General features: G+C 43.3%; 2 protein-coding genes across 5 annotated transcripts; both read right to left on the reverse strand.

Moving 5' to 3' along the window:
* Positions 1-135: 135 nt before the first annotated feature.
* Positions 136-9,092, reverse strand: dbpb (D site albumin promoter binding protein b). Of its 2 annotated transcripts, none has more exons than XM_083919026.1 (5): positions 8,424-9,092; positions 8,002-8,288; positions 6,822-7,292; positions 3,510-3,760; positions 136-2,502 (listed from the first exon to the last, which is right to left on the reverse strand). In XM_083919026.1, exons 2-5 carry the CDS (start codon positions 8,189-8,191, stop codon positions 2,287-2,289), a joined length of 1,128 nt encoding a protein of 375 aa, XP_083775152.1. In that variant the 5' UTR covers positions 8,192-8,288; positions 8,424-9,092; the 3' UTR covers positions 136-2,286. The 2 variants fall into 2 exon arrangements, with proteins under 2 accessions (XP_083775152.1, XP_083775153.1); XM_083919027.1 differs by having other exon boundaries at positions 8,002-8,291.
* Positions 9,093-12,247: 3,155 nt separating this feature from the next.
* On the reverse strand, positions 12,248-21,936 carry LOC310950371 (uncharacterized protein). Of its 3 annotated transcripts, XM_083918132.1 has the most exons (4): positions 21,766-21,936; positions 21,091-21,212; positions 17,979-18,644; positions 12,248-15,884 (listed from the first exon to the last, which is right to left on the reverse strand). In XM_083918132.1, exons 3-4 carry the CDS (start codon positions 18,193-18,195, stop codon positions 13,516-13,518), a joined length of 2,586 nt encoding a protein of 861 aa, XP_083774258.1. In that variant the 5' UTR covers positions 18,196-18,644; positions 21,091-21,212; positions 21,766-21,936; the 3' UTR covers positions 12,248-13,515. The 3 variants fall into 3 exon arrangements, with proteins under 3 accessions (XP_083774258.1, XP_083774256.1, XP_083774257.1); XM_083918130.1 differs by having other exon boundaries at positions 12,248-18,644; XM_083918131.1 differs by having other exon boundaries at positions 12,248-18,644; positions 21,614-21,936.
* Positions 21,937-21,992: the final 56 nt, after the last annotated feature.

The raw sequence follows: 21,992 nt of genomic DNA on the forward strand, positions 1-21,992 counted from the left end.
AGCCTGATAACCTACTCCCGGTCTAAACTCGGCATTAATTCTATACGAGCACATAAAGCTTAAGGGAGACTTTCAAAATGAATCAAAAAAGAAAGTGTGATAAAACACGAGAGGCAAGCAAAGCAGTAGTGAATGAGAACAATCTTTTATTGGTGTTTTTGGAAAAAATCTCGACTATATCCAAATAACCGGCCCTGAGCGGGCTGGTCACCATGGACACCAGTGATGCAGCAGGGCAGTTGTAGTTCAATTAAGAGTCACTAAAAGATTCATCAACCACATCTGTGAAGATGAGACTAAATCCTGTTGGGGAGAGCAAACAATCACTGATTGAGGTGATAAAGGCTGAAATAAACCAACAAGGAGCATAGAGTTCATAGTCCGTACATCGCTGGGGGAACAGAGGAGATCATCACGAAAGGTTAAAGTAAGTCTGCATGAATCTTATGTTCATGTTATTGAACCACACTCGTGAAATCCACGGTCAAAGAAACCAAGGTGGCAGTGGTGTCCATAGTAGAAGCGAGTAATGTCTGGAGGTCTGAGACAGGATGCAAATAGCGAGAGAGTGAATAGTCTTTCTGAGGAACACTGACGATCAAAGATGTTTCAAGGTGCAACGGATCCCTTTCCAAAGAAAGAAAATCATTCAATAATATAGAACAGCAACAACAAGAGGGATAAGCATCATAATCATAACAATAATAATAATAGCAGTAATGGTAACTATTCATCATGATCGTTAAGGGGATTAAAATCACACTCTATTACTAGTCAGCCCTCCCCCAGGAACAGAGTACCATGCCCCATGTGTAGGTGTTGTGGGTACACAGAGAAGTTTATAGATACAGTAAAAAGTAGAGTAATAACAGGAGTAAACAGTAAGGAAGGAGCAGTATTGAAAGAAAGCACTAAATAGCAACGAGCTTTGTGGATCAACATAGGAAATTTTGGCTTTTATTTCTCCCAGAAATCTGAGAAATTAACACCATTCCACTCAACGGGGGTATTCAACCCATCTCCTGGAATACATCAAATAAACAAAAATCTATTCAATATACAACAACCCCCCCCCCCCTCCCCCATAATAATAATGCTAATTAAAGTGTGATCATAAAGTACAGTAAAGTAACAATGTGCTTTTACCGGGAAGATTGATTACTATTTCAGAATATGTTACAACAGTTTGTTTAACCACTCGATGTAGCGCCGAGGTACAAGAGAGACACAATGTCACGGGAAGTGTTTGCACATAACTATGAGGGGATAGGCTGTTAAGTGAGAGCGGACAGAAATAGAGCAGTTGGATATAGAAACAGAGGAAGAGAAAAGTCCCAATGATTCAAAAAGAGAGGATCAAGAGGGAGCAGAGTTATCCGGGGGGCATCACAACAGGCTTTCACCAGCTTAGGTGAGATCCAAGACACCAGAGTGGATTAAAAGCACTCGACTGGGAGAGAGAAAAAGAGAGTGAAAGATAAAAAGTATGGACTAGAGAAAGATGTACAGAGCGCATTAAGTTGAGCTCAAAGTACAAAGAACGAATATTGTTGCGAACTCAAGTTGATTTAAAAAAAAAAGGATGAAGATCTAGCGCACAAAACAAGATAGTGTTGGACTGTTTACATGGTGTCTCCCCCTTTTGTCTCTCTATGCATGCCCATTCCCAGTGACCGAAACAAAACAGGAAAAAACATAAGTGCTTGAATAAAATCCACAAAAATGCTGAACTATACGATTATAAGATAATTTTTGCTCTCTATATTACAATTGTTACATGCGTCCTCGCCCCTGCTGCTGCATCCTGCCTACAATAATCAGGTCGAAAAAATACCCATCGATGGCTGACCACCTGAACATCTCTTGACTCATCTATAATAAAAAGATATTTACCATAGCTTTCCCCGTCTCTATGTAGAAAATATACAAAATTATTCATCAAAGTTGCTCTCCCTCTAATTTTTCTTAAGTATTATAAAAATATACAATTCTCCAATAACAAAACTCTTAAAAGTCACATCTTTTCATCTGTTAAATTATTCTCTCCGTCTTTCACTTTTAAGAGCTGACACCTCAATAAAACAAGACACCTGAGCTTCAAAACACAAACCTTCTCCTTGTCTTATACATTCATCATCATAATCATCATCTTCCTCCTCATCATCATCATCATCATTCTTTTTCCGTGACCCAACATTGTCAATTGTGCCACCCCAAGAATTCGAGAGTCTTTAAATTTCATCCAGGTTATATTCCTCCTCTTCCTGATTTAGCTCCACGTCTTCATCACTGGTCGGCGAGGCGGTTCTCGTATTTACTAAGGATGTTGCGACAGCGGCCCAGTTCCTTACGGATCTCGGCCACTTCCTGCCGGAGCGCGGCATTCTCTCTCTCTAGGTAGGCGGCGCGCACAGATATCTGGTTCTCCTTGAGACGGCGAGCATCTCGAGAACGCTTCGCTGCTTCATTGTTTTTATATCTCCTGGTCCAGTACTTCTCATCCTAACAGAGGACAGACAGAAATAAAAAACACTGATTATTTATCGGCCAATTTGATCCAATCAGATGATTTACTCCGGTTGATCAGGGAGTCCATATATTATTAGGTGGAGGCACTTTTATAAAATAATCAATGGATGCTCAGGCTCGTTTTGTAGTACTCTTGAAGAGCTACTGGTGATGTGGGTGTTTGGCCATGAATGAGCGTGGGACATGTTCCTTTCACATGCTTCATCCTCAGAGTTTGCTCAGGACTGAGTTTAGTTGATGTTATTTCTGTTTCAAAGTTCTATTTTGTTGCTCTTGTGTTTCTTACCATCCTACATCTTTGATTTTTAATGCTTTTATTGTGAAACACTTTTATTTTGAAAAGTACTAAATATTAGCCCAGACCCTTGTATGTGACTCTTTATTTTTTTTAAAATGATTCCTCGGGTTAGTAATTTCTAGTCTTATATTGAACATTAATTTAGCATATCTAGACTTAGACTTCTCTTTATTGTATATGTATAACTTAGAATGAGAGCTGTGACAATTAGACATTGTTTAATTCAATTATCAAGTAAAAAAAAATACAGTTTCTCAAATGAGAAGATTTGCTGCTTTGCTCCGTAAAATATCACAGTAAATGAACAAGACCTAAATTAACCAAAGGGGTTTTTTAGATTTTTCTGATCACTTTTAAACCATATCTAGATCTGGCTCCAAGCTATAAAGCACAGATGTTGACCCCACATGAGCCTTAGGTCCTTAGTTTGGGGCCCTTCTGTAACTTCTAGAAACCTACTTTTATATAATTGTTTTTTTCTATGTGATGTTTCACAGACTCACAAGGTAAAAAATATCCCAGAAACACTGTAGAGTAAGTAATTTTGTTTGCATTGTTGGTAGAACAAATATAAGCGATTTAAATAAGATTTGTGCCTTCATAGGACCTAATCATGTCTTAAAATTACTTCAAACTGACCACCACTGCTGAATATGCATTGAAGAATTCGCACCGCGCTCACCTTCAAGCCATCAGGCACCAGGATCTTGCGGGCCTTCTTGATCATCGGCTGTGGCTTGAGCTCCTCTTCACTGAAGGAGTGCCTCCTGGGGTCAAAGTTGGGCTGGTTGGACATATCTACGTCAGAAGAATCCATGTCAAACATCCCGGACGCATCTGGCCCGCTGTCTGTGGGCGTCAGCAGAGGTGGACAGGAGGACGAGGAGGAAGAACACGGTGACTCACAGGAGTCGTTCATACTCGTCTGACTCCCTGGAATTAAAAAGAAGAACAATCTTGTTTTAGGTCCTTTTCTGTTTTTACTGAATTGCATTTATCCTGGAATTGAAAATAGTGTCAAACTTCACTAGAGTAGCTGATGGCAGCAACACAAACACGTGCAGCGTTACATGAAGGTGACCACCAGGTGGAAGCAGAGAGCCACTTTCTTCCTGTTATAAACAACTAACAACATTCCTTTGCCCTTAGCTGATACAGCTTTCATGGACAGTGAGGTGTTCAGGGACAGGGTAATCTTTAGAGAATAAACCCTGCAAATATATACATTAATATCATTTGTATCGCTACATCAACTCTTTTATATCAAGTACTGCACACTAGATTAGATCAAAGAATCATTGATATACTCTATGATTTATTACACACTCGTAGGCTGTCAATAATAGAAACCATAATCAAAAAGGTTATAATGTATCTTAAAAAACAAATTGCAACTAATGTTCCTGGAGATCCTATCTTTGTCCTTGGGTTAATTCAATTGGTGCATGATATTGGTTCATATTATTAATGTAAACCACAAATGCTGTTAGACCAAGGCCAACATCTAGAACTAAATACCAATAGAGAAATCTATAAGTGGAAGTGTTATGTAACTTTCTACCCCTCCCCACAAAACCAGTTTCTTTAAGTGGGGCCAGTATAGGGCTATACCTCACCCCGCCCCCTTTCAGGCCCAATGCACTGCAGTCACTCTGACTTTCCTTCCCTAAAAGAGCACAAAACTCCCATTGACTGTTCCTCAATCTTGCAGGGGCTAGCTTAACTTAAAGCTGGTCTGATTTAGAGTATTGAAAACTAAACTTTAAAATGATTTCATTTGGTGAGAGGAACAGTCACATTATACAACAAACGTAGAGAACTTAAGTCAGGGTAGCCATTTAACACCACAGTACTGCAGCCTTGTAAATGACCACAGGATTGCATCAACACAGCTCCACAAAGCTGGCCATTAATGCAGACTTATTATGTGGAAACACTACCCTAAGAGCAACCTACAAAAAAGTACACAACCTGGTGTTTCACTAGCAAAAAACACAACCCTCCCCTCTATCTAAGATGTGGCCATCGATAAAGCAGCTATCTCACGACTAATGGCTGTAAAATGGCCAGGTAATATGAGGGCATGTTTTCACACCAGGTGTTCCCTCGTGATGTTCCCTTGTCCCAGGATAAGAGCATAACAAGTTAAAAGAGTGCTTTCACAGGAACCACGATGAAGTCAAGCATGACCCATGATAAATAATCAGCGGGTCTAAACAAACACTGAATCTTTAGGTGTTGGTACTGCAGGCAACCAGGTGCCACAGAGGCCAGAAAATATGCCCATTTGTTTTTCTCTTCTCTGTGTATGACTAAACCAGAAGATTTTAATGATGTATGCTGCTTAAACCCGACAGGAGGAACGAGTCAGAGCAACCACCTGGTGCAGTGTTTTGTTGGAATGAAACCCTGCAAAACCCTCGGCCCTCCTGTGGTACACGGTTGCCTCTCCCTGCTTTTTGGGATCTCTGGAACGCAGAGGTTGATTTGGTGCGTTTTTGTCCATGTGTTTCAACCCTTTAGAGAACGGGGGGCTTTCTGTTTTTTAAGACATAGTCCAGTATGTGACTACTCAGCACTTGTACAACAGCATTCCTGAAGTTGAAGCTCTGAGGCTGTTGTAAAGGCAAACAGTAGCCCTACTCCTTCTTAGGTACCTATTATTACCACAGGTGTTGCTCAGTTTAATATTCATGAAGCAGCTGTTTGTCAGGCACCTTTACACTGTTGCAGGTTAAAAGACAGTCACTCAAACTTCTTTGGGAGAGATGATGAGAATAACTTTCTCAAATTCAGCTAACCCACATAATAATATATATATAAAGGTGTACACTACAAGATATTCACCTTTAAACCTATTAATTTGTTGTAATTATAATATTTTATGTAAAGAGATTGTTATTCAAATGCATTGGCCTTTATCATGCAATATAAATGCATTATCATAATCTATGCACGTGTACTTTGTCACATAAATGTCCTGCGTCAACATCCAATACAGCATAAATCCTCCTGTACTTAATGTCATTCATCATCTGTGGTCAAATGTTCCTGTTTGAAGTCCAGCAGCAGCAGCAGCACAGGGAAACTCTTCCTGTTGCTCCACATGTCCCTCCTCGTGGCCCCTCCTACATTTCTCCTGGCCCTGCCTCTAGTTCTCTCACTCCAGTACTCTCAGCCTCGGCACGTGTACTGGCTCGTACACATGGCTGTGGCGTGTGAAGTGGGGAGAGATTTAAAGACACGCAACCGCAAACGCTCCACACACTTCTCTCTCTCTCTCACTCTCTCTCTCTCTCTTAGTGCTGTTTTGACCCTGCTGCACATTTATAATGGGCTGGGACTGAATGCTGATTGTGTTGTACACTGCAGTACATAGCTCACATGCTGAAATAAACCATACCTCCCTGTCAGTGCTATGAGGTTGACTCATCAAAATAGCTCCAGACTTTCTTCTTTTAAAGTATTTCATCTTTTTTCTCTCTCTCTCCACATCTCCCTGCTCCCTTCACCCAGTTTTTAACCCTCCAACCGTGCTACAAAATGAAAACAATAAAATTTCAGAGGATCATTTCTTTGCTGTATTTTTCTCTTTCAAGTTGACTTTGCGTGTGGAGCCATGTGACTGTATCTCCTGCCTTTAGTTTGACCCCGAGGGACAGAAAAATGCTTGGTCACAGCAGCATTTGTTATAAACTCAAAGGAGAGTTAAAGTGCTGAATCACAAGCCTGTGGGAATATTATAAACACACGATATAACCTTGATTACAGGATTGAATTGTAGGGTCTATTACTCTCATATCAGTGGAAGGGAACAGTTTGTCTCTTTCAGTTTGTCAGCTCTGCAAAGTTTTCAAAACTTCTGTGATATTGCTGTTTTTGAGCTGATAGGGAAAAACCTTGAATGAACTGTCCTTGATCTTTTTATTTCCTCTCTGTTTCAGCTATCCATCTATTTAGCTAAGAGCTAAATGCTCCATGTAAGTGAACTCACCATGAAAGTCATTTCCTCCTCCAAGGCTCTGCGGCTGAGCCACCTCCAAACCGATGAGCGACGGGGAAGAAGAGGAGGATGGGGATGAAGATGTAGAGCAGGCCGGGGACGATGGTGGTAGGCACTGGGAGCTCTGGTTGGGCACAGCTGACGGGGAGCTCTGTGAGGGGATCTGGGCTGAACTGGAGCTGTTGTTGTTATGCATGCTGCCCATTCCATTTTCAATCAGAAACTCCTCCAAGTCCATGTACTGAAGCTGGAAGAGGCCCCCATCTGCAGGCAGGGTGCGATCCCACAAAAGGGGCCCCAAGAACTGGTTGAAACTTCCTCCTCCATTTCCACTTCCACTTCCACTTCCACCTCCACCACCTCCTCCACCTCCATTGCTGCTATTACTGTTGCCTACTCCACTGCCATTCCTCATGGGACACACTCCCATTGAGTCCTCATCGTCATCCAGCCTCTCTTTGTCTGCCAGAGATTAAGAGAACAGATTCATTATTGGTACAGTGTGAAGATGATGAGGAATTCAGTAAACAAGAAAGTTCGGTCAAAAACATTATTTAGTTATATTTCAGTCTGTGGATGCTAACATCGACTCTCCACACCTGTACAGAACTACATAAGGTGGCAGGTATATCCATAAACTGCACATTTGCAAAAATATTTATTTTATTCTGTACCTCACACACACTCACAAACACACACTCAAATACACACTCACAGATGGAGCAGATGGTAGCTGAATTGCAGCTTTAAGCAAAAGCCGAAACCAATTTGTTGTTATAACATATACATAAGCCCCTGAACAAATCTCAAAATAGTTTGGAGGCACGTTTTAGAAAACGATACAGCCTGACAGCTAAACCGAAACGTGTCACCGCTCATTGTAATCTGGGCCCTCATTTGAAGCAGCAGCAGCAGGGATTATAATCCAGGTGAATGCCCATCAGGGTCATGGAAGAGTCATTGTGGATGATGTGTGTGATGGTGCATCAGACTTTTGCGGTGTAAAATTAAGACAAATGCGTTGTTTGGTATATAATGATACACATGTGTATGATCATAACAGCATCAGTGGGTGTAACAGAGGGGCATGATTTATTCATTCTCTTGTCATTTCACATATTACAGACAACACTGTCACATGGTATGAATCCAACAAAGGAGAGATTCTCACCTTTTACATCACATGGGGTTTTTAAACGATGGTCTGCCTTCATGGGGTGCTGCAGGAGGGATTTAAGACCTGCCATGGAGGTGAGTTGCCCCCCTGTGATGGAGCCTGCAGGCTGCGTACAACTTCCAAACTGTGGGCTTGTGCCGGCTGGGAGGTCGGGGTTCGGGTGCTGGGAGAGCTGCCTGGACATCCTGGGCCAGATGGGGTCTAGAAAGATACTGGGGGCACTTGAAGGGGCGTGGCAAACTGTCCGGAGAGCCTACCAATAGGACGCTGGTGCTGGAGGACTGCTTGTGCAGGAGGGAGGTGTAGGGGTGGTTGAAGAGAGAGAGAGAGGGGGGGGGGGCAACAGTACATTGTAATAACAAGTATATAAAGATATTATTATACGAAGCAGAGTGATTATATTAACATTTACATACCTTTCACTTGTGCAGAGTGCTTTATTGTCTTGCAGAAATATTTTCATCAAAATATTCCATTGCAGTTGATTGTTGTTTAAAAAAGATAAAAAATTCTCGAGTAGATCGAGCTGTTATTCTCAGAGGACGAGTGTGGGAGCGACAGTCAGACCATCCGAGTAGGAATACTGTCCATAATTATATTAAAAAAGAAATGCAAAGACGTCAAAATGACAACGCAAACCCCCCGCACACACACAGAGGACAGGAAAAATGTTACAAATGTCTACAAAACTTAAAGAATAATATCCCGTCCGGCAATCAAAGAAGAAAAAACAGATGATCCCAAAATAGTTGCAAGATGTCAACAGAAAACAACCGAAGGGAAACAGTGTGTGGACAAAAAAACACACACACAGCGACGAGAGCAGTGACTGTGTTGGTCAGATGACAAGTTGTATTGGTGTTTCTCTCCTCTGCTGTCGCGCTCTGCTGTCCGCCGTGGGGAGGAGGAGGAGGAGGAGGAGGAGGAGGAGGAGAGCAGGAGGAGGAGGAGGGGTTGTTTCCTCTTTGCTGTCTGTACTTTTTTTTTTTTTTGCATCCGGTGGTTCCAGCCACGGGCGCACGAGACTTTCGGTGTGTGTTTGGACCGTGCGACGTCCACGTCCAATCGTCCTCTCTCTCTCTCTCTCTCTCTCTCTTTCTCTCTCTCTCTCTCTCTCAGCTGGAATGGACACGGGCAGTTCACGTGACGTCACACCTCGCGGAACAAAACGAGTGAGAGAGAGAGATATAGATAGAGAGAGAGAGAGAGAGAGAGAGAGAGAGAGAGAGAGAGAGGGAGGGAGGGAGGCGGGGCCCAGGCGGCATTAAGAGATCTTCCCAATTCTGTCTTATTATTTATGAGACACACCTACCCTCGTGCCACACCTCGAGGACACAGCAGCAGGTTGTTTGTTTTGTCTGACGGGTACAAACAACACTCATGGGGTTGTTTATGCTGCAGCAATCACGATATACACATGAGATTAAATGCAACTCTCTTAACCTTCAGTGGGACTTGACACATAATAAACTCGTGCATTTGTGCTCAGGGTCACACCTTTATTAAACCACACTGTTGGCTCTCTGCGGCCTGATCATCAAGAGCTACAGCATGGCTTTTCCAGTTTCCCTGTAATCCACAGAAAACGTGACTGTGCCGTTTTTTCGGACGAGAGGAACGCTTCAGCACGTTGCCTCCAGGCGTACAATAGCTGCTCCAGCTCACGTGTAGGAGGCACGCGGGAAACGCTCGCCTGTCCTGCTCGCGGCTCCGGCTCCAATTGGCTTATGGAGACTCGTCGCGCCGCCCACGACGAGCGCCCATTGGAGAGAAATAGGTCGAGCAAACCCGCCCGCTCGGATTCCCCCCGAGTGCATGCCACTGCCGCGTGAGGCCAGTTCGAAACACAAAAAGCGCGAGGGCTGTCTGGCCTACTGTACATTTGCAGAGCACATGCAAAACACCGCGCGCCACAGGAGATCACCTCTTTGTTTTTTTCCAGAGTTGGGCATGTATAAGTTCGTAAATACAGACGGACTTAGGTCCTCCTGCAGCCCCTGATCCACACAGTTCATGTGAATATTGTGAATTATAGTGTGAATATTTATCTAGTATATACTCAGAGATATGACCCCAGTCAAAGTAGTAGTAGAAATACTCTGATACAGGTAAGTCACCCATTAAAAATGTTACAAAAGTATAACAATAACTCATTATGCAGACTCCATTTCATATTAGATTATAGTTATTGATAGATTCATGTAAATATCACTTTAATGTTGCAGCTGGTGAAGATGGGGCTGATTTATTTACATTATATACTGCTGTGTAGCTTCATCTATAACACTATGTTATTTCATTTGTTGATAATATTTTGTATCAATAATCCTAATCTGTAAAGTTTATAAATTACCACATAAATGTAGTTGTGTAAAAAGTACAATATTTCTAATGAAATGTAGTGGAGTAGAAGTATAAAGTAGATTAACATGGAATTACTTAGGGAAAGTACAAATACCTTAAGTAATTGTCCTTAAATGAATGCACTTGCCACCACTGAATATATCTGTTATAACCTAAACATTTTATGAATAATATTATTTTATTAAAATGGTCTTTTTATTAGTATTATTACTACTACTAATGTTATTTGTGGGTTCAGGGTAAAGAAGTGTGTTGGTAAATGGGTGCCTTTATGTATGTAAGTTGTTTGTGATTTTGTCCATTGTCTGTAATGTTTGTTTCATGTTGGACCCCCTTAAAAAACGAGATAGTTCATCTGAAGGGTTATCCTTTAATAAACTTGTGTTAAATATGAAATGTAACAGTGCCGTCAGCTGTGTGTGTAGGGGGTGCTGTGGCCCCTTCAGTTAACACTGTCCCTGAGACCCCCTGTTTTTCTTTTAAACAAAACTACCCAACTGGAAGTTTTGTGCAGCTGTGGGCCCCTCAGATCATAACCACCTGGGACCCCACCTATAACAACAATGGGTATGAATCATCATATTGCAAGTGTGAAAGCAGGAGAGATTGACTTTATCTATCTGAATTTGCACACACATTGGACTTTAAAAGTATTTTTTATAGCCTACTATCACTTCAAAGTCTAACTGTAACTAAATCACAACGTTGTGGCTGATGCTATTCATTAAAGTATCAAAGACTTAACTGTTTTTATATTTTTCTACCATGAAATCATCGATTGGGAATAACAGAAAGAGTGACAGACAAATAATCTCATTTACTAATGTGAATGTACAGTTCACACAAAATTACTTCCATTTTACCCTTAAACCATATTAATTTATAAACATCCAGTGAGATTTCAGAGTGATACTCAAGTATTTTGTTTACTTTTGCATTAATCTTGTGGTAAACAGCAGACAGGCACATAATTCACAGTCATACAACACCCTCCAGTCCACCCTGTATCAGTGCAGAATCCATGTGACTGCTTCACTCACCCACGCCAGGCCAAGAGTACAGCATTTAAGAGTTGCTTACTGCCATCTGGTGGAGCTAGGAGTGAGATTTTTTTTTATTTTTTACCCAGCAATTTATTCGGTGTACAGCGATAATTTAAAGTTTAATTATTGGAAACACTTAATTACCCTGGAGTAATCTGGCCAGTGATAAATCTTTACACTTCCATCTGTTGCCATCGCAGTGGAGAAATATTGTTTTCCATGAAATCCTTCAGGTTCCTGGTATCCACCATCTCACAGGACCCAAAGTGGACATCCAATATAGACACCATGAGGAAAAAGACCAGAGGATTTCTGTACCAGCTCAGGAAGTTAGCAATAATAGGCTCTACATGTATTCAGTATTTGTTTTTTTGCACTATTTGTATAGTTTACAACCTACAGAATACTAGTTTCATTATTATTGTTGTGCATTGGTGATTTTTTTTGTATACATTTATAGAATTCCTGACCTATATTTCCATACACTTGCATACATAATAGTCCTGTCTCATCTTTACCTTTATTTTTCCAGCTTTGCTGTAATTGTTCCTAGCTGTTGTATCTATTTATTTGTACACTAAGGGAAAAAAAAATGACAAATTCCTTTATGTGTGAACATACCCGGCCTATAAAGGTGATTCGGACTCCAATACATCCTTTAAACCATTGAATCCACTTGAATTCACATAGGACATGCAGCTAAATATAATTGAAAAACTTTAATACTGACTTTGGTCAGAGTTACGACTTCCTCGCAACTAGCCGTTTGTACCTGTACCTTCTGGATATTGCAGTGGGTAACTTTGAATGAGAAATGAAAGCAAAACAAATGATTACACTTAAGGTTTATTCATTGCTGAAATATAATCAACTACTGACTTCTCAGTAAATAATGTGATAAAAATCTCCTAAAACTATCATTTTTCTTCAGAAGAAAAACAAAGCAAGGCTTGACAGGGGTATGAACATTTCATGTGAATAAAGTGACATGATGTACTTTAAACTTTTTTTTCTTTAGAAGAAAAAACAAAACAAGGCTTGACAGTAAGGATAGGATGATTGCAACGGGGCAAAAAGTAAAACGTAGAAGGGGTTAAGTAGAAGATTGGCATGAAGACTGATTGGGTTACACACATAAATACATGGAATATTACATGTTTCTATTATGATAGGTCCTTGTCTTTAACACACCGTGAAGTACTGTAGAAATAATCACTGCTAAAAAGAGCATACAAATAACATGAGATAAACATGTGTTACAGTCCACTTGTTTAACCTATTTTCAATCTCTTGGTATAAAAGCTAGGGATATCTCAAATAAATGAAGTCAAGTGAACATACTAAGCAAGGCTTTTTAAGTTTCGTACATTTTGGCAGGAGAGGGATCCTTGAAATGCTAATTACCAGCAACTTTGACATTTTATCTATGTGATTCAATCACTAGGGAATATAGAGCAACTTTAAAATCAGGTTCAACACTACAAACTTCTGGGGATATACTGAATAAACCATCACATACTGGAGGAGTGATTTCACAACCTCAGCAAAAAACCTGACCAGAGAACAAACATGCACTGACAAACTATCAACAAGGGTCTTTGTCCTCATGTCCCTACTCCTAATAAATGCACTTTACATTTTTAAAAAATCCTCAGAGCCTCTAAGTGAACAACAACAAGACAAAGTACACAGCAGAGACGTTTATCATACAGCAAGAGTTTTAGCAGGGAGTCTAGTTATGGGGAAGAGATACATTAGCAGGTCATTTCACCTAAACTTGTCTAGTAACTGCACAGTGTCAGCCAAGCATAGTGTCAATGCACTTAAGGGGTTAATGAACCTATGGAAACAGTCACGTCTTTGAAAACACCTTCCAATATAATCTGGAAGAATTTCTGGTGATATTTTATAGGATGCTCTACAGTAGTTGTTAACACACTCATTCTAATAATCAGCAGAGTAGAAGTCAACAGAGACACGATGTAAATACTCCTAAAAGGCAGCATTTGCCCGTTCAAGTCCATTTTTTCTCTCTCTCACTTTACCATTTTAGAACTGACATATCTCACTGGTATGCCACCATTTTCAGATACCAGGATGCTCAGTATCTGTATGGTTCCTGTAGGTATGGCGTCTCCTCCTGACCCTCTCGGGTCTGTCTCTCTCCTGGTCTCTTTGAAATCTTCAGCCTGTTAGCATCTCCTCGCTGCAGTCCTTTAGACCTGCGGCGACAGGACACCTTGTGCCTGTAGAGCAGTGTAGCATTCCAAAAGCGAGTGGAGCAGCGTTGGCAGGAGAAAGTCCCTCTGGCGCGATGGGAGGCCCGATGGATGAAGGCTGCCAAAGGCCTGTGAGACTGCTTCCCACATACACTGCACCTTAGTCGCTCCTGAGTGGTCGAGGCTTTTCGTGGGTGTTTAACTGCCATGTGGACTAGCAGTCCCGCTTTACGGGAAAACACAGAATTGGGGCATATAGGACAGCCAAAGCGTTTCACAGGGACTTTGAGAGACGAGAGGATCTGCACCTTCATTCCCCCGGTGTTGACAAGCTTATACCCACCACCACCTGATCCTTCTCCTCGTCTAATTGTCAAACGAAGAGAGCCTTGTTTTTTATTTAACTGCCCCCTTATTGTACAACTTATCTTTCTCTTCGTTTTGCTTCCATCGAATCTGACTAAATCTTGGGATTCCCATTTATTTTCCCTCCAATCTCTCCTGTTGGACTTTTTTTTTTTCTTCTTGTGTCGTCTCATGTCATCGTGTGATAACTGGTTGCTGCAGTCGAGGTGTTGGTGAGACTGGGTACCTGACTGATGATGAAGATGATGGTGGGAGACATGATGATGATGATGCAGATGATGATGTTCAGTGGAGGGCAGTTCCATGAGGGGCTGGAATGGGGCTGTGGTGTGGAGCGTACGGCTACGGGATCCAGCTGGATATATGTGCTCTCCTTTCACCCCGGCCGGGGAATGCGGGTGCTGGGGGGCCATGATTGTAGAGTTTGGAGGCAGAGGCTGCGAGTAAGATGGAGCATTAGAGGCTGAAGATTGGGCTGCAGCATCATAAAAGAGGGGGGAGTAACCAGTTGGTGGTTGCGGGGGCGGCTGTTGGTGGCTATGAGTGACGACACTAAGACTCTGCCCTCCATGGCCTTCGTTGGAAGGAGCCATCTGTAGCAGGGCATTAGTGGCAGCCTCACTCTCTGATGGTGACTGATTTACATCACTCCCACCTCTGTCTCCTGACCCACTGCTGCCTTCTTGCTGGTTAGGCGGTTCAGTGCGGGTCATCCCATGCTGTGATTGCTTATGACGAGTGAGGCTGTTAGCATAAGCAAATGCTTTCCCACATACCTCACAGCAGAAGAGCTTTTCACCCCCACCTTCATGAACCGTCTGGTGATGGGCGGTCAGATGGAAGTGGTGGCGGAACGACTTCCAACATATAGCACAGGTGTAGAGTCGAGGTGGAGGTGGGGGCTGTGGGTGGGGTGGTTGCGGAGGCTGTGGCTGGGGGTTGGATTCTTGAGGCTTGACGTCTTGAGGGTAGGAGTAATAGGAGGAGGTGCTTGGTGCTTGGTTCTGGCTCCTGTCTTGGGCCACGCTACATTGAGGGTTTGGGTTAAAGCTGTTATGGTTATCTGGAGCTGGTGTTGTGGGCACCTCTTCCAGCTCCCCTTTCTGGTGGAGCTTGCTGTGCCTCCTGAGGCTCTGAGAGTAACCAAACTCTTTCCCACAGATGCTGCATTTGTAATTCTTTGCCCCAGAGTGGACTGTTTGATGCTTGCTGAGGTGAAAAGCTTCTCTAAAATACTTTCCACAAACAGTGCAGTGATGGGGCTTCTCTCCAGTATGAATGCGGTCATGCCTGCGTAGGGTTTCGCGACGTGCAAATCCCTTACCACAGACGCTGCAGAGGTGAGTGCGTGGGAGGCCACTGGGCCCCATTCTGGGGGTGTATTGCCTACGTTTTGGGGGCTGATCTCCAGCTGCAGGATCTTTCTTAGCTCTGGGTTTGCGGGGACGTTTTGGTTTGGTGGTAGGATTCTGTGGGTTGCTGCTCATAGCCTCCTGGCTTCCACCACCTCTGAAATTCTTATCCATACCAGATGTTGATGAAGGTGAGCCCAGAGGACCTAAACCAAGACCACCTAGCAGACCTCCTATGATGTCTCCCCTATCATCCCCTCTATTTCCACTGTTACTCGCTGCCGTTATAGCAGAGATTGCATTATTGACAGAGCTAGTGACATCATCCTCTGAATCATCCAGTAGAGAAGAAAGGGGCAGGTGGGGCTGTTGCTGCGGATGGTGGTGCTGGTTGTGGCTCTGTGAGTGTGGATGTAGTGTTGGAGCCAAGGGTGCCTTTCTCAGAGCTGGGCCCGCCATCCCACTTCCACAGGGAGAGGCACCAGAGTAGCATGGAGATGGATTACCTTGAGAACGATGGTCATCATGGTAGCCTGTGTAACGATTCCGAGAGTAGTCAGTGGGGTATTTAGCATCTGTTCTGTCCCTGTCATTTGAATTCCCTCCCCTTCCAGACTGAAACAGACCATCACATCCTAAACCTGATTTTGGTTCTCCTTCCCCCACAATGATTACACCATCCTCTTCCTCAGTTTTCCCATAAATAATCCCTCTATTGCTCTGATAAGTTCCCCCTCCTCCATTACCTCCTCCACCCCCGACTCTGTCCTCACCATCAGATCCTGTCTTGCTGCCCCTTTGTTTGGGTCCCCTACCTGGCTTGCCGCAGGTGCCTGAGGCAGCATGGTTGAGTAGAGAGGTGCTCTCACGGAAGGCACGACCACAGGCGGGACATCGGAATGGCTTTTCCTCATGTATCTTCTCATGACGTGTCAGTGACTCTCTACGATTAAAAGCCCTCGAGCAGGTGGAGCAGCCATATGGGCGGGCTGAAGAGTGTATAACACCATGTTGCAGGAGGTGCCCTTTTTTCTTAAAGCCTTTGCCACAATCAGGGCAATTAAATATTTTGTCTGGGCTAGGACAAGAACTGTTTGAGGTATGGGGGGTTTCTTGGGTCGAATGGGGAAGGCTTGGGTCAGACTGGGCTTTAATGTGAATGGGGTTTAGGCCAGTAGAAGAAGAATTGCTAGTACCTGCTGTGGTTGGCTCATGCATGCGCATATGCCTGCGAAGGCTTGAAAGGTGAGGGAAGCTTTTGCCACACTCTCCACAGCTATAAACGGGCTCTGAATCAGACTCTGTGTTGTTAGGTTGCATTGAGCCCTGATTATCAGATTTAGACAAGTGAGAATCATTAGTAACCAGTACTGAGGCAGCAGTGGAAGAGGGAGCAGAGGAGGAGGAAGAAACTACTGATGAGGATGAAGAGGATGAGGCAAGAAGGGATGAAGGGTCTCCACCCATATTTGACATACCAACCCCACTCCCAATTAAAGCTGGGGGCTGACCATGACTAAGCCCCCCACCATTACTATTACTGCTGGGATTACCACTGTGGCTCCCGTGGCCATGGCCACTGCTGTTATTACCACTGGTCTCAGATTTTCTCTGTGGCAAATAGCCAGCCATAGCTTTTTTCCTCCTACTGCTACTACCACCACTACTACCACTGCCACCTCCACTGCTTTCCCCTTTACCATCATCCTTAGATAATGATAAATGAAGTGGCAAGGGGAGTGGCAAACCTGCTTCTTGCTGCATCAGAGAAGCTATCTGATTTGATGAGAGTACAGGGATGCCCTGGAAGTCAAAGCCACCCAGTGATGAGGGCTGGGAGCCTGGGTGGAGCGGGTGGTGATGGGAGTGGGAGTGAGGATGAGAAAGGGTGTGAGGAGGAAGCTGTTGCTGCTGGGGCGGCTGCTGTGGGGACTGCTGTGTCTGGGAAGTGGAGTGGCCATGTGAGTGAGAAGAATGCAAAGCAGGAGGCGGTGCAAGGCTAGAACTAGGCTCCCCACCTGCTTGACTTAAACCAATCCCTAAGTGGTTATGGGTTCCCTGTTGAACAAGAAACTGCTCTAAACTAGCATTAGCAGGCACCCCAGAAAGAAAATATTGATTAGCAGCTAACATGCAACTAAATTGTTGGTGAAGGCTTCGTGCATCAGACTGGGCCCCAACCAACTGGTGTCCCAACGAGCTGACTGCACTGCTGCTGGAGGGGTTAATAGACGTGGCCACAGATGTTGAAGGGGAAGGAGAGGAAGAGGAGGGACCAGATGTTACTTGGGGGACAGAGAGGCCGGGATGCAGAGGAGGAGGGGGTGGGGGTGCTGATGTTACTAATCCTCCTAATCCCCCACTACTCCCACTACTGCTACTTCCCCCAGCAAAGTGCTCAAAGCGGCCTACACCTGGATGTAACTGCTCCTGTGCTAGTGCTGCCTCAGACGGGTGGAAAGAGCGCAGGAACTGTGGGTAGCCTGATGAATGGCTTGAGCTGCTGCTGCTCATCTTGCTTGACTTTGAACGAGAGCTCTGAGATGAGGAAGGCTGTTGTTGTAAAGGTGGGGGAGGAGGGGCACTCATCTTGGCAAAAATGGAGGCAGAATCAGAAAAGGCGTTACCTCTTGACCCCTGCAGGGGGCCCAAGCCAAGTCCAGACAGAAGAGCTCCAGAAGACTCAGCCTGCTGCTGCTGCTGCTGCTGGAGTTGATGCTGGTGAAGTTGCACTTGCTGTTGATGCTGGAGTTGTCGATCTAAACCAAGGCCTTTAAACTGGTGGGCCTGGTGCCCACTTAACATCTCTATAATGTCCAGATTGTATTTTCCAAATTGGAACATTTCCCACTCACTGGCACATGGGGGTGCAGGGGCCAAACCTCCAGCTCTAGGAGTGGCAAAAATGATCCCACCACTGAATGGTGAAAAACAAGCTACACCCTAAGAGTGAGGTTATGCTACTATTTATTCCAGAACTACTTGAATGTCTTAAATCTCAAGTTCGTCTCTCCAGATAGTTTACTTCTGGTGCTGTTACTCCCTGTTGATTATCCACTGCCCACACTCTACTTCCAAAATGAGTGGGGTGGTCGGGAAGATGAGTTAAAAGGGTAAAAATGTCTTTAAGACAGGTAGATGAGTTCCACCTAATTTCAAAATTGCTTAGAATAGTTTTTATTGAGAAGCAGTTCAAATGACTTCTTGTTGTTTCCTTTGTGAGTTACTGCGATGACATTATCCTTCATCTAAGCAAGATTCCTCATCCGTGTTCAGCCAAGACGTTCCTACAGCTGAAGAAACAAAATTCACAAAGGGATGAAAGTCATAGAGAGGAACAGGACTATAGCTTTGAATAAAATTTAATTTGAGCCTTTTTTTCCATACACGTGCTGGCTTGGCTCAACCAGCACGGCAGGGACTTGCATTTCCATTACAACAGGGCTACCCGCTTGAAGGGGTGTCTTCAGTGGCGTGGCTTTTCAGGGCTATGGCTCTATGGTAGCTCTGTGTGTTTGGGCCTTTTTGTATTTTTTTAAGCACAAGTATATTGAAGGTGTTTCTCATGTCACAGAAAACCCTGAAAGTGAATCTTTTGTTTTGGATGTTTATTATCATACGGTCGGTGACGCGTAGGTGTTTTGTACCGGTGCTCCGCACAGATCTGACGCCGGGCCGTGTGCCCTTATCCCCTGCTCTCTGGAGTTCTGTGCCACTGTTGCCTGGCGGTGTTGGAAGCACAGAGGTCACAAGGGACCGTCGGTAGACAATAACCTTATTTTTAGTTTCATAAAATATACACTTACACAAACGTAGGATATTACCACAGACATTCCTGTTCTTGCGTGGCAACATCTTCTGTTGCTATTTAGAAGCCAGCGAGCCTTAGAGGTCAAAGCAGCGGCTTTAAAACGGTGGGTAAATACATTTCATTTCCTGTACATTTTTCACAACCAAAGTCTTATTGTTTTATTTAAAAGCTATATCATGAAGCATAATCAGAAAACATTGTGTTTCAATCAGCCCTAACTTAACATGACTCCTAAACATCTGAAAGCGAACATAAACAGAAAAATGATCAGAGATCTTAAAGTACGAACAGGGAGAGAAAATAGATTTCAAACCACAGATATTCCATTAAAAGCTGCAAAAGTATTGAGAGCTGAACTTTTAAAAAACGTGTTTCTCTTTGCTGTCCTGCTGCAGAGACATGAATTGAGTCTTGCAACACATGCTTGTTTGAGGGGGAGAAAGGGGAATTGTCACGTCGGTCAGCAAGAGGTCACCGCAAACCCGCTTGGAAGCGGGACGGGCGGGTTTTGGCCGCACTCTGGAGAAGGCCCATCGTGTGCATGGCACGCTTAAACTGGTAAAGGCAGCGCAAATGGTTTATGATCAGTTTACGTGAGAAATGTGACCAATATACAATTCAACGCTCTGTTACATCTTCTCTTTATGTAAGGTAAGGAAATACAAAATCTCAACATTTCAAGGTATCTCTTTCCAGGAAATGTTGACTTTTACGGTCACTTAAACATGTTAATAAACATCTTTTTGTGTTTTGTAATAACTTACCATGATGTGGTTCTGCTGGACTGCAGCACAACCAGATTTGTTGCATGAATGCCAATTCGTTTTAACATTTGGTTCATCATTACTAAGGAGGCAAAAGTTACTTTCGACATTCTTACCGTCTACACATATAGCTGTTCATAAAGGTACATTAGCGGCACACCTTCCTTATTTAACAAAGCTACTTTTGAGATGGTGACCCAATGTATGACAATACTAAACACTAACTTACCTACCCCTTTATCCTTACATGTTTCAGCAGTTCAATACAGCATAAATACAGTACATGTGGCTATCTCTGAAAGTACCAAATGTTTATTGAGAAAAATGTACAGAGAGGTGTAGCAATGTTGCATGAAAACAACATTCAACAGCAGATCAGGTCGGCAGGTCAAGAGGATGACTCGGCTGTAGATATGAAGTTATCTATTCATATCACATATTGATTATAATTCATCCTATATATTGACTATTTTTTTATTTATATCTACGGCACTTAACTATGTTAAACTCAAGTCAAGACACATGGCCGTCCTTCATAGAGCTGAGTCCATTTGACGTTCCTGCCTGTTAAAAGCCACTCTGCACAACTTTGCTGGATAAATACTGTATATAAATATTATTATTATTATTATTCATATTATTTCATAAACATATAAGTAGAGAGTACCACAGCAATGAAATACAGTGTGCCTTGACCCTCTCTCAGCACATTATTATAGATGTGACCTGCTGCTGCTCATGGATGAATGGTTGGGTCTCTGTAAATCATAATTTAGTCAGTGTGATCTAGACTACTCTATAAGTAAAGTGTCTTGAGCTAACTTTTATTAAGATTTGGCAATATTAATAAAATGTTATTGAATTAAACTGTTTTTGTTATACCTGTACTCACCATGTGCAGTGGCATTAAAGCTGTATCTTTTCCAAACTTACCCCACCTATCAAAACTCTTATAATAAACAATTTGATTACCTCTCATAGCGACAAAAAAGGGAGAATAGAGAATGCAACTGTTGCGTAACGCATTAGTTTGTAACGGCATGAAGGTAAGTTGCTCTGTGCATTTAAATCTCCCCGTTAATAAACTAACTAAAAATGCTAAAAAGTGCAAACTACAGTCCCTCACTTTTGAATCTCGTTTTGCTCACCTCGTTAATATCTTACCGTTTCCTCCAATCGATGCTTTAAACCCAACGGGGAGTGAGCTGCTCCCCTGGAAGATGACGAGGAAGATAATCTACCGCACATTTGACTGCTTCTCATGTTTTAGTGGAAATCACCAGATCCTGCGAAGAAGGAGCAGTAAATGCGTTAACACCAGTATCAAACCCCGCTGCACAATGTAAACATTAGCAGGCTCGAGAAATAACGGATGCACACTCGAGGAGGCGTCCTGTAATAGTATTTGCTAACATTTGAGAAGGCGAAAAACGAAAAAAAAGGGAAAACATTGCTTGCAAAAACTTCACGGTTCTTCCTTAGCATCATATTTCCACCCTGGCTTCGCCGTGTTTAGCCATTTGGCGACTAACGGCAATGTAGAAAACCACAACGAAGCTAACGTTAGCCATTTTTTTTCTTCCCAAAGCTAAATTATTTTAAAAAAAACACGCAAACTCCCGTTTACACCGCGACGCCAGCGGTAGCACACACTCATATGCGTGATTATATTCGGCTAAATGTTTACCTACGCATATCCAGTCGCAGAGCACAGATGCAGATGGATGAGGCCTGTCACGCCTTCTAGCTACCGTTCGCGTCCATTTCTGCGTGCTGTTTTCCAGTCGATAGCCAGAGCCATTTTCACTGATGCTGAGCCCGAGTGAACACTTAACTTACACGGTTCCCACGAGAGAAATCAGCACCGCAGCCGCCTCCAGGTCGTTTGGTTGTGGTTGTTTGCGTCGACAGGGAGCCAAGGATTTCGACGGCCGAGGTGTAAATTTGGATGGTCGGTGATAATATTTTTGGGTAAAACTGAGTGACGTGTGTGCTCCCTTAACATCGGTCCTTTCCGGCCCTTGTAATATTTCCGGGTAGCGCGAGCTGCGGGGCTGACGGGTGGC

The sequence above is a fragment of the Echiichthys vipera genome, assembly GCF_963691815.1.
Source record: "Echiichthys vipera genome assembly, chromosome: 8".
NCBI classification, from domain to species: domain Eukaryota; kingdom Metazoa; phylum Chordata; class Actinopteri; order Perciformes; family Trachinidae; genus Echiichthys; species Echiichthys vipera.